The 12,924-nt window shown below is 38.1% G+C and overlaps 1 protein-coding gene across 22 annotated transcripts; it reads right to left on the bottom strand.

Annotated features, from left to right (window-relative positions):
• Positions 1-1,516: 1,516 nt before the first annotated feature.
• LOC131249437 (MDIS1-interacting receptor like kinase 1-like) lies at positions 1,517-9,593 on the bottom strand. Of its 22 annotated transcripts, none has more exons than XR_009172842.1 (10): positions 6,940-7,072; positions 6,441-6,782; positions 5,090-6,084; positions 4,330-4,401; positions 3,834-3,884; positions 3,594-3,665; positions 3,045-3,119; positions 2,739-2,826; positions 2,431-2,561; positions 1,517-2,145 (listed from the first exon to the last, which is right to left on the bottom strand). XR_009172842.1 is itself a non-coding variant. In XM_058250242.1 (10 exons), exons 4-9 carry the CDS (start codon positions 5,329-5,331, stop codon positions 3,069-3,071), a joined length of 708 nt encoding a protein of 235 aa, XP_058106225.1. In that variant the 5' UTR covers positions 5,332-5,358; positions 6,007-6,084; positions 6,441-6,782; positions 6,940-7,072; the 3' UTR covers positions 2,674-2,826; positions 3,045-3,068. The 22 variants fall into 22 exon arrangements, 14 of the variants coding, with proteins under 14 accessions (XP_058106223.1, XP_058106225.1, XP_058106228.1 ...); XR_009172841.1 differs by having other exon boundaries at positions 1,540-2,145; positions 2,739-2,951; XR_009172838.1 differs by lacking the exon at positions 2,431-2,561 and adding an exon at positions 3,240-3,459 and having other exon boundaries at positions 2,108-2,145.
• Between the last annotated feature and the right edge of the window lie 3,331 nt (positions 9,594-12,924).

Raw genomic sequence — 12,924 nt, 5'->3', positions numbered from 1 at the left:
ATTTACGAAATACCCCGAGATCAACGGTCATTTCCCTATTTTTATTTCGTTTTTACTATAAATAGTAAGTTTTAGTTGATTATAACTCTTCATTCGTCGGGCTTTAGGAGTTGTGAAAAGAGCTTAGAATAATTAAGAGAATGGTTTGGTGAAGCCAAATAGGACACTTACTATTTTTGGCCAAAAACCTTGCACGCTAGTAGACATCATGACCATCTATAAATAGTAAGTTTACTATTTATAGTAAGTTGAGAATTCTAGGAGTTTTAGTTGTAGCTTGCTTCTGATTTCTTTCCCATTGCTTGGTATCCCTATTTAAAGGGTTGTGAACTCGTTTATTTCATTTATTAATCAATTTCGAATTTTATAGAATTTATTTTCTATTTTGTTTGCTTTCTTTCCCGTGGATTCAAGAAGCCTCTATGAGGAGTCCAGAGAAGTTCCGTGGATTCGGAACAATTATCCTCTCTTGAGGGAGATGGTGCTCAACCTCATCACGTTCATCCCAGTGTCGGGGGGGGGGGAGGAGGAGGAGGAGATGAAGTAGAGTTCTGCACAACTAATTGCACCTATACCAAAGTAGCTCCACATAGCATCACTACAAGCTAGGAGCCAGCATCAAGCTTGATGGGGTATTAGTTTCCATATTCTTGATATACATCATGGCATCTGTTGTTTTTCTATTGATTTGTAATGTCTAAAATGGGTAGTTTTAAGTTATTGCAACTCTGGTGAGTTTGGTCGAGAATCGGCCCCATGCCTGACGCTTGACCCAACTCGGGCTAGAGGCACGTTTGCGTCCCACTAGCTAAGATATACTGGTTGCTATATCTCTTCAGTTAAAGATCTCTCCTCCCACCACTTCAAAGCTCACGGTTTCATGTTCTATTTCACTCTCCGATGGTGGTTCTTTTCACATTTCCCACATGGTACTACGCTATTGGTTACCCAATAGTTTTCTCAGAGCCTCTTGCTCATCTCTCTCATCAAAGGGTGTTATTCTATAATATCTCACTGCAACAAAATGGGCCTTTCCCGGCGGTCAAAACAGCCGGCAAAGGTCCAAAAAACCGCTGGTAAATATTTTACCGGCTGTCAAGCAACAGCCAGCAAAGGCTCGGTTGGTAAAGGTTTTACCGGCAGCCAGCACCTTTTACCGGCGGTTTTTCGGGCCGCCCTAAATCATAAGTGTGAGAGGAAAACAGGAAAAGACTATGGACACAGAGACGCCATTTGGATTTGATCCGTAGCCTTAGATTATAAATAATAGTGAATATTATATGAAATCTACCATCCAAACTACTGCATTGTTGGATTGAACATTTTGGCCTAGATTCACCACCCAATCTGTTTCTGTCGTCCCAACATGGCATGCACAAGCGTGAGATCCAGACCGTCCTTAGATTCCCTTCCAGGAAAGTGAGGTCAGTCCACTCCGCTCGTCAGGTGGTTCACAGCTTACATAACAGAAGATTTTTCTTTTATATTTTTGGCCAAGTTCTTCTAAGCCATCCGATAGAGCCTGACATTTTGGCCCATCTGATGAGTGTAGCAGCTTGATTCTAGTGTCAGGGAATCTACAGTGGACTGCACCTGATGAACGTCTTGGATGTCATGACCATGTGCCACGTTGGCACGTAAAGGCTTATGCATGAGATGCATGAGACGCCTCCACCACTTGTTGTTGGGTAGATATTATAGCAACCTCATTCAGGGAAGGTATTGGGAAGGAATTAGAATTTAATAATATCAACTCATATAGGAAGAATATTGATTCAAACGCTATATCTATGGACGAGGGATATAGGAAGAGGGAAAAAACCATGAGCCCAAAAATCTCAGGTGGACCATATTATTGGAGAGAGTATAGTGATTGAACACCCCACCAAAAAAAACTTTGGAAAAAGAGCCTGAAATCTACGGCTGAGAAAACAACCAGCCACAAAACCTAGCAACAACAACAATTTACTACTATTTACAAGCCAAAAAAAAAAAAAAAAAACAACAACAACAACAACATCACCACCACCCTAACAATCCATAAGCCCACTTGATCTTTGATTTTGCCCTCCTAAAAGTCTTCAAAGCTGACCGCGTAGGTTCCTACTGCAACGATTATTCTGTTCTCCCCATTGAGTCCACAGCCTGGCCAAGAAAGGTAATATCTCATATAAACAGCCAGGAAGTCATAAACTTAAAAATTAGAGTACTCGTGTCTTGATGCAACAAACATGTTTAGACATTTAAGTTTTCAACAAAACTATAAACAGCTCAGGATGATGAATCAAACCTTGATACAAAGTTGTGCATGAGGAAGGTCACGAGGGGCTTAGGCGCCCAATACTATTGATGGGCTCTTAGGCGCCCACCATGGGTGGACCATCCTCAAAATGATAGGACAACTTCACATTATTAAGAAAGATACATTACCATTTCAACATCAACTTGAAAAGCCAACATTTGGGCTACAATCTTCCAATCTGGGAGATCTTTTGGGAAGTCCATCCACGATGGGTCGGATGAGCTCAATTCAATGGTCTGGATCATTGACCCATGGAGCCCTACTTACATAGTTGTAGGCAAATCAGTCAGTTTCGAATGGCAGTGGCCGAACAGATGAAGGGAAAAGAAAAGCATAAGCCATATATACTCACAATTGAAAGGCAGAAAAGATGGCAGTGGAAAAACATTGTTGATTTTTTTTAAGGAATGCTGAATGAAAAAATTGAATATTACACCTTCAGTGAGAAGGTAGCAGCAATCTGATAAAAGAAATTCACATGGTTGGTGCTCCCTTGCTCTTCTTCAATCAAGGTTGGCAGCAATCTGATAAAAGAAAAATCACACGGTTGGTACTCCCTTGCTCTTCTTCAAACAAGGTTGGCAGTAATCTGATAAAAGAAAAATCATTGTTGGGAAAAACACATGGGGTTAGGTGAGGGGCCCAGTTCCTGCACGGGTGACTAGGATTCAAAATCCAACTCAGCTGGTAGACATAGCAGGCTCATGAACAAAACAAGGTGGAACAGGAAGCTGATAATTACTGCTTGGTCTTGAAATCTAGCAATTCAGCCCCTTGCTCGCGTTTGCTCCTCTTCCTCAGCTCTTTTCCAAGCAGCCTGAGAAGGAAAAAAAAAGAAAAAAAAGAAATGAGATAAACAAAGGAAAAACAGAATTAGAAAAAGAAGAAGAAGCTGATTAAGAAAAATGTGAAACAAGAAACAATCTGCGCTGCTTGCCTTTTCTCGCTCCAGTTTTGAAAGATGGGGTCTTATAGAATTTCCCAAGCTCAGTCCTCCCCATGCTTCTTGCAACTCCCTCTCTTGCTTCTCGACGCGTTTCTGAATGCTCAGCATTAACAGATTGTTGGGCCATGGCCAACTTCTCCTTTTCAAGCACTGACTGATGTTTGACCAAGATCTCATCCAGGCTCCCTCCACTTTTCTCAAACTGCTCTTCCTAGTAGCCAAAATCCCATCCGATGCTTGCATACCAATCGCAGTGGACTTTATTAACCAAAATCAACCCTAAAAACCCTACGTATAAAATAATTGACCACAACATAACCATTGAAAGCTTGCATTGCAACTTACAGAGTATCAAGATTGATTATGCGCCCTAACTCAACAGGGATCCTCCCTTTGAAATTGTTCGAAGAGAAGTTTCTGCAGTTTCAAAGAAAATACAGATTGGTAAAAGCATAAATATACTAATGAAAACATGTGCACTTAATAACTGCAAGCCTCTGTACAAAGACATCATTGTAAATTAGAATATGTTCAATTGAAGACAAATGACTGGCCCAACTCTAATATCTTCTGGTTAAGACTTACAGATATGTTAGACTCTCCAGCTTCTGGCCGAACTCTAATATCAAACCTGAACTATTGATGAATAGGACTTGCACAATAAACAATATATTAAGCAATATAAGGAAAATAGAACATATGACTTTGAAATGAGACCAAGAGACTGGTTAGGAATCACTGGTTCAAAGATAAGCTCACACAACTCATAAACATGACCAATAATTGAGGCCACAGTGCGGGAAACTCAACCATTGAAGGGCAGAAATTAAGAGATGATATGCGAAAGTTGTCCCAATATGCACCTCTGCCATGGCCAGTTCCAATGCCAGGTAAATGAGAGAGCGTGTGATATGGTCAGCAGATATATCATAGAACTTCTGCCAACCATTTAAAGCACAACCCAAATTGCTGGAATGTTTTCTTCACAGCACAAGAAAAGATGCATGCAGTTATTCAGGAAGAAAAGAAATTTTGAAAAAAAAAAAATGAAAAGAATTTGAGAAGACAGTACAAAACTTACAAAACAGCAAGAGCTTGCATGAGTCCTATCACTTCTGGAATCTTCCCAGTAAGCCTATTTCCCTGAAGAGACCTAATAATAGAAAGTTTTTTTCAGAAGGGTCAGCACACCATTATCAAGAAAAACGACCTAATTAAATGCATCAAGAATGGATGACAACTGGATGCAAAAAATAAAAGAAAAAATGTTGCAGATTATCAGCTGCAATAGAGATTCAGTGGAGTATACTACAGCAAGCAGTTTAACTAGAAGAGTTCAAAAATATCAGTAGCTGAATGATTCTAGTTGGTTGATTAGTAGATGAAACGAATAGTTATTTGCAGATGAAAGAAGAGATACAGCATAGCTTTTGAGAGATGGAAACATACAATGTAGCTACTTGCAGGAAACCAATGTTACAGAAAACATACAGAAGAAGTAAGAAACCATGTCTTGGAGTTATTTAACATAAACATTCTAGATAAGAGAAACACCATGATCAAATATAGTTTGTATATTAATGCCGTCAGCAAAACAGTCCAGTTAGTAAAAACGACACTTTCGTGAGGAGCATTGCTCATGGAAATCATAAAAGCATTTCATCCACAAAAGTACATCAGTTGGAAAACAATCATTCTGCAAGCAATGAGGATGGAAGAAAAATCAATTACAATCAATAATATATGTTAGAATCCACAAGTCATGCATCATTAGTAATTCAGAAACATATGGTGATTTTGAACTAAAAAGGTAGCAGAGAGCCAATGTAGGACAGACTTACTTCACGCACAATCTCCATCGTCTCTTCAATTTCTTTTCTATGAGCTGAAATGAGAGCGTCTTCTTCCTACACAAGTGAAGCAAGAACACAGTTCCAAACTCAAAAATACCAACCAGACAGCGAGATTGAGTTATTATTAGGAATATGATACCAACTTCAAAGATACACCTGAGTAGGTATTTTCCTCCAAGGGAAAGCAGGCCAGGTCCACCTAGAGCCTTCAAACTTTCTATCGCTAGCATTGGCCAAATGCTTTCCTCCTCTAGGTTCTGCAAGAAAGGACCAGATAAATTATAACCATATTGGGTTTGAACTGATTGATAGATGCACTTGACAAGCTGAAACATGCACTGTATATAAAGTTATAGTGCCAAACAATATGATCCATTTGAAGCAATGATACATCTTAAACAAATATTTCTTTTATAAAACCATGAATGAATAGACATTTGAAGAATCTTCCTGCATCCCAATTCCTGCATATCCAAATTTAATATCAATTAAGCTAACTGCCATAATTGAGGAATTACAGGATATGTGGCCTGCATCTTTGCATGGTATACACAGCCTTTCAACTCAGACAAGTGGGTTGTGTGGATCAGAATCCATACCATTGATCAATTTTACCCATCAGCAATTGGGCTATGCCTTAAAAATCCCACTGATAGGGCAATCTTAATCTGCCAATTTGTAGCCTATAGAAGCAGTTAAGAAGAGAAATTGAACAATGATCCATATTCAACTGAAAAAGATCCAATGTGAGAGATTTTTTGGGCATTCTCCATCCACGGTGAGACTCAACAGCCCAATAAATAGATTGTTGAAATGTGAGACCCACTTGTCTGGCATGGAATTGAAAATGGTTACTTAAAATAAAATGCATGACTAGCCAAATAGGAACAATGAGACTCGTAAACCGGATCAGGGAAGAAAAGACGATATGATTCAACGACAATTGCAGCACATGCATCACGAGGATCTTTAAACTTTGAAACCTGAAAATTTAATCAGGAAATAAGGTGTAAAAGAAGAAATCATAGAATAACTGTAGTAGAAGAAATAAGAAGATCAATGCATAGAACAAAACCTTTGTTATCAAAAGTAGAGCATCCAAGCTTGAAACGAATATTTTTATGTAAATATGTCTTACAAATGAACCCATGTGAAGTAAATGTGCCATCCATGTTTATGAAAATGGACCCGAATATCCAACGAGATGAGAATCCCTCTAATGTAAAAGATATATGTTGTATTCAAAATTATGTTCTGGAAATAATTTGAGAAGGAAAAATGTATTGAATCATTCAGCAAGCATTAATGTACCAGCCTGCAATTGGTCGAAGATGTTCACCAAATTTCCGTCAACCAACGCCTTTGCATCTTTCAGCACTTCTGAATCTTTCTAATGAACAACCTAGATAAATCAATTACCAGCATCACACCATTAAAGACAACCAAATTAAAGGTAATGATAATCACAATCCAGCAAGCTTTTGGCACAATCAGTTCTACCACATAAATAGAAAAATCACACTTAAATGCTCTAATGACATGCTGCCAAAATCAAAGACACATTTGACACTTGCAGAAACAAGTTGCAGCAGGCAGCAATGACAGTCCAGGACTGGACAGAGGGATTGGAACAGAGCACATTGAAAAAGAGTCTTCACCTCAAAATTGCATTTCAAAAACCCTGCAAAATGGGGATTTATAATACACTCAATTCCCAAAACACCATTGGCAGGAAGATATGGTGAATTCTGTTATGTTATTCATAGAAATAAATGAAAAGAAAAAGAAATATGGAGCACATCATAAACTTATGGGATCTTGGGTGGTTTGATCCTCACCGTAATAGTAGGTAGACAGAATAGTGATCCTCTCAGTCAGCTGAAAATGAAAGAACCATCAGTTCCAATGTTTTGAATGGACAAAAAACTCTAATCAGTTCCAATGCTAAGCTCCATTTTCTAGTAGTGTCCCCATAAAAGAAAAGCAAACTAAGGTAAAAGCAATATAGCAAGTAACTTCATTCACAAACAATATGATGATGCAATCAGGCCACCTGTGACCGGCATATACAAGCAGAAGTTCACAAACTACAAAGTAACAGCCCCCAAGTCCCTATGTTAAAAAATAATGCAAAAAAGAGTGCAAGAAACATAAAAAGTAACCATATTTAGTTCTGGTGCATGCCAGTGACCTTGGTAGATGCTGTGAGAAAAAATAACAAGTCGTAAAATAAGAAACATCACCACTTTCGTGGTATTCATCATTAAAGAAAAAGGGAAAAATAACCTGGAACTGCATTATGAGGATTCTGTTTTTGACCTTTGCCAAGCCCACAATATTCATACATTAGACATGAGATAATTAATGATGCACAGATTTGTGAAAATACCTCGGTGACTTTGGATATTCAAAACTCCTAAGTGGTGATGTTAGTAGTGTTTATCAAGAATGGTGATCAGAGAAATTTAGAAATATGACAAGCCAGAACAAAAATTGTGCTTCCATAAGAAGTTAGCTGAAGGTATTGCAAATACAACACTTCTGACTATTCCTTAAAGAACTAATGAATCAAGTCATCAAAAAAGCAAATAACCATGACATTATGCTCCTTACAGTTTCATGAGACAACAAAAAAGAAAAGAAAAGTCAAGAGAGTACCAAATTCTCAACCCTTATTTTCGCTTATGAACTCATGAAGGGCTATCTGTTTAACTACTTTGGGAAAAGAAAAAGAAAAATATGAAGTAGCCAGTGGAAGATTGGGAAATAGTGAAAGCCTGAACTGAAGTGAGATATGGCTGAATGTCGACCCCTAGTGCGAGCCTACAAATGGACAAAACCATTTATCCACCAAACAGGAGAAACCTTACATTTTCACCTTTAATTGGCTGAATAAGCAACAAGAAGGAGAAAAAAATGCTTCTCAGACACATAGGATGTATATGCATTGATATGGTTGTAGTATAGTAGCAGAATTTATTTTGATTATGATTTTCCATATTCTTAGGTGTGCATACGAATAGATGTTGTTGTATAACTCTTAGACGCATTCGTACTGCTATACTAGTATTGTATTGCTAGAATATAGTTTGATTATATGGTCAGAAATAATTTGTACAGTTAAGCAGCTGTCCTAGGTTATTGAGATCCACATATGAGACTCCCTCCCTTAGAGCTCATTTCTGCTACACAAATCCAAGAGGACTTGAACTGCAGACAGTTTCTGAAAATGGGTCCCACTAAAACCATTCATGTTGTCGTCGAGTGGAGAGAAGCCCATCCTTTCCAACTGTTTTTTCTTAGGAGCAGTGTCAAAGAACCACAGATCATTATCAATGAAATGAATTCACAAACTGCATAAGTAGAAACACCTATGTTTGGGACTGCCCAAACATCCATACTTCAAGAAAGCATGAACCATTTTTTGCTGCCTTAATTATCCGAAGCTTTCCTTTTAAAAGATGCTTGGTGCTTGTGGACACACGTCTATTGTCACAAGATAAAAAGAATTCATTTGAAAATATTAGCCTCACTTACTTTTAGTAAATGCATGAGTGGAACATAATTTTGATGGAATGATTAGAGACATACTTTTAGTAAAAGAGTCATACGCTGCCAGAGTATCAAATAACTCCCTATATGCGTAATGCGGGTCTCTTAACAGTATGCACAGGTATTCAACAATGACAAGTGGGGCCCATAGCCCAGTAATATGTACCATTTATCTATTGATTACCATCATTACAATTACCAAAAATCAATTATCAGCCTTATCATGGTCATGTCAATAGTTATACATGCTACATCATGCAGTTAAAATAGAAGATATAGGCACAGATTTATGAATGGGCCATTCAATGGAATGATTATAAGCATAAAGACCTACATACAAATTTTTCCACAAAGGCCAATATGAATATTCATATACAAACTGTAGAATCCATAAATATTAGTAGCTGCACTGGTAAAAATTTAACTATGATCTAACTGAAACATTCATTGGAAATTTATGTGAAAAGAAATATAGAATCTTGGCGAAGATAAAGAAGCCCCTGGGTGATTCCCAAAACCATGTTGAATCGCTTTCCCACGTTAATGCACCATGCCCATAAAGGTCGAGGGTGTGAACAACCTAACCTATCCATTAGTCTTGATCTTTTATCAGTTGAAAGCAAAACCACATTGAAAGCAAGTCCAATACAAATTCCAAGCATGAGCATCGATTGGAAAAGCAACATCAAGTCCTCTGACATAACTGTTCAAACAGAGGATAGGACCTGAGCACTTGCATTAGACAGCTAAATAAGTATCTCCGGCCTGAAATTTGGATTGAAACATCTGCCATCTATTTTTATGGTCTTGAGAAAGCAAGGCAAATCATCTGTATAATGCAAAAAAAAAAAAAAAAAGATTTTGGCTACAAAAACTGACAGGAAGTAGCACTAGACAAGGAAAATTTTCAGGTAGAGATTGAATCCAGGAAGTGGACATTATAAAAGAAAATTAAAATTATAAAAAATAAAAATAAAAATAAATAAAAATAAAAAGAGAAGAAGAAGAAGAAAGAAAGAAAGAAAGAAAAAAGAAAAGAAAAGAAAAGAAAAGAAAAAAAACATCATTGCATACAAAGTACAAAGAAGTCTGCTCTACATACCATGTTAATCGATCATCTTGTGATAAAGGAAAAAGTCCTAATTTAACAAAAGCAGTAGCATTAGAACTCTGTTCTAATTGTAGTACAAGGACTAGAAACCATTCTAAAATCATCAAACTATCCAATCGTGAGACTTCCATGTACAGCTCTATGGCTTCTAGATGCCATGAATTAATGTGTAGTCTCAAACATATCCCACCGTGAGTAATATATTTCTAAAATTGGCCAAGAAGAAACAAAGCTTATAAGAGGAGAAGACCAGTAATACACATATTATTTACATAGACATGATGGGAAAGAGATTGCTCACAACAATAATTATCTTTGGAAGAATCACACAAAAAGGAAATCAGTGATGCCAGCCAATATATCCACAACTAGAGTCAGTGAAGATATGTTAGCAAAGTTCAAACATATCAATGTTGATGTATTACTGCAATGATTCACATTAATAATTTCATTTGCTAAATATTTATGAGTTGTTAGCAAAGTGAAGCTGTGATCAAAATATTTTTAAATCGTGCATGTCTAAAGATTTATTTGGATATTGAACCTATCGAAGTTGTTTTCAAAATTTTTTTTTATTAAAACAAGTTTTTCCAAAAAGGTGGTTAGCATGTGGATCAAGTCAACGAAAGTTAGCATCATTTCCACTATGGTAGCTCACATGTACGCACACATGTTCAAATGCACGTGCATGTAATGAATGAACAACCAAGGTTCATATTCATCATACAAGTGTGGCCTACCTAACAAGTGGACCAACCTCATTTTCGAGAAGGGCTGCATGATGGGGCTATTGCAGTACATTCTCAATTGAATATAATACATTCTGATGCTTTTAAAAAATAAAAAATAAAAATAAAAATAAAAATAATCTGCAAACCAAATATGATTTGGGTGGAGCCCATAAGGAGGGTTCGGCTAAGGACCTAACCCATGAATGTGGGGCCTGGGCTATGAGATAAAATGGATTAATTCGCCATGCTCTATCAGTCCAATCATATCAAGAAGAAGAAGACGATGAATCAATTGGAAATATGATGAAGCACCTACCATCATATTCACACACTTATGTCAATGTGATGAAAGAAAAATTGAAGAAGAAAATCAGTTGAAAACTCTTGTGAAAATTTTCAATGTTTCAACATACAATTGCATGTCAGAGACCTCCACCAAATACTCACAATACCCATGTCTATAAAACACAGAGATCACCAACTAGAAGCAAAATTAACCAAACAAACAACAAAAACCATATGAAAAATCCCAAGAATCCAACATAAAAGAACATACGAAAGACCCCTTAATGGGTCCTCTCTGCAATACCATGTCCAAAAATCCAGAAGTTTCAAACCAGGAGATAGGAAAACAAACAGAAAAGAACATGTAAAAAGCCCATATGAAGCCCAGAAAACTCCAACCAGAAGCAAATCCACAGCTGTCTCAAACCAGGAGATTGGACAACAAACAAAAAGCATATCAGATTTTTCCAAAATTGGAAAAAATTTACTAGTAAAAAGCCCATCTGAAGATTGGAGATCGCCTATATCCATGCATAAAAAGCCCAAAAATCTCCAACCACGAGCAAATTCACCATATTAAGAACAAAACGCATACAAGTACTTCCAAGGCTCCAGCACAGACATTCCTGAGTTCAAAACTTATTTGCAGTATCCATCTCTAAAACAGAAAAAATCGCAAAACCTAGGAGGGAGGGAGGGAGGGAGGGAAGGGAAGGGAATAGAATTGAGGGCGGAGGGATGTTTTGGTGAAATGCCATTGTGGTGTGATTTCGGCTAAGATTTGTACCTGTTTGCAATGAGTAAAAGGACCAGATCTGGCCGGACCTGCTGCTCTGCTCGTGCAGGATGGACAAGCATAACAACTGCGGTTTTCGGTTCGTGCCAGAGGATGGAAGACAGAGAGAGAGATGAAGGTTCTCAAGACAGGAGAGAGAGAGAGAGAGAGAGAGAGAGAGAGAGAGAGAGAGAGAGAGAGAGGGGTGGGTGAGAGAGTGGAGAGGGAGAGAGAGAGAGAGAGAGGCAGAGAGAGATTGAGCGGGGAGAGAGAGGCGCAGAGAGTAGGTGATGGGGAGAGGTAAAGGGCCGAATGAGATTAGGGCACCATGATTTTTATTTAATAGGGACCCTTTGCCCGCGGCCGGCTTTGGTTCGCGCCGGCAAAGAGTTCCATCCACCGTCAGTTTTGCCCTCATTTCTTGTAGTGTCTGTCCAGCAGGTCCCTGCTAACCTGAGCAAGCATTCAAATATGTCCCACATTCATTTGCAAAGGTGGTACTTATGGGTTGAAGACCACATCAACTGATGTTCCTTGCAAATAGGGCATATCTTGTCCATGGAGTTTGCATGGTCCAACTGACCAATGTTTTGGATTAGTTATTTAACCATGGGCCCCACTTGTCAAAACCTGTCTGAACACTTGAGAAATGCCTGACTCAGCTCAGTCTACTAAATTGGGTCAGTTATTATTGTGAAACAGGGAAAACTCAAAACTTCACACCAGACTTAGATGTGTCAAGGCTCTACAATACCTAAAATTTTAGATATAAACATTACTAGGTTTTGGTGTTAAAGACCCGAAAAAAGACTGACCAAGCTACATGACTAGACAAGATCATGCTACTGTGCGCCTTGCATATGCCGGCCAACATGTCATATACAAGACATCTAGGCCATTAATATGGTTGGCCCCACATTGAATTACAAACTGCTGCTTGAGATAGATGTGAATGCATATAAACTCCAATGCCAAATATTTAAAACCACCATTAGTTTTAGCATGCCAACCTGTTTAAGGCCATGATTCTGCCACTGCAATAGGAGTAGAATTTCCAAAATCCATTAAATAAAGGACCGGTTTACGCAGAGGCAAAGCGGCAGACGGGATAATGTGTGTCATAGAGTGCACCTGCTGTCATTTCTAGATGAAATGGAGCTGCTGGAGCACTCTCCCATAGAGTGACATTCAGCTGACGTTTAAACATAACTCAATGCCGAGATCGCTAGCTGCACCATTTGCTTTCAATGACTAATTCCCACACCCAACCAAATGGCAAAGAAAAGTTTATGAAACATAAAAGAGGAAGATTAAATAGAGATCTGTAACTGATCATAACAATATTCAACACAATTAGTGTACAAAAAGG

This window comes from Magnolia sinica, chromosome 6 (assembly GCF_029962835.1).
Source record: "Magnolia sinica isolate HGM2019 chromosome 6, MsV1, whole genome shotgun sequence".
In the NCBI taxonomy this organism is placed as follows: domain Eukaryota; kingdom Viridiplantae; phylum Streptophyta; class Magnoliopsida; order Magnoliales; family Magnoliaceae; genus Magnolia; species Magnolia sinica.
The sequence above is the reverse complement of the archived record's forward strand: the minus strand, read 5'-3'. Positions and strand labels throughout refer to the sequence as shown.

Bases quoted from the DNA above. Each gene is read 5' to 3' on its own strand.
- LOC131249437 (XM_058250235.1), bottom strand. From the start codon at position 5,436: ATGTTTCAGCTTGTCAAGTGCATCTATCAATCAGTTCAAACCCAATAT. The intron at 3,885-4,329 runs GTAAGTTTTGTA...ATTCATCAATAG, and splicing joins ATGCAAGCTCTTGCTGTTTT to TTCAGGTTTGATATTAGAGT. The intron at 3,120-3,239 runs GCAAGCAGCGCA...TTTCCTTCTCAG, and splicing joins CAAAACTGGAGCGAGAAAAG to GCTGCTTGGAAAAGAGCTGA.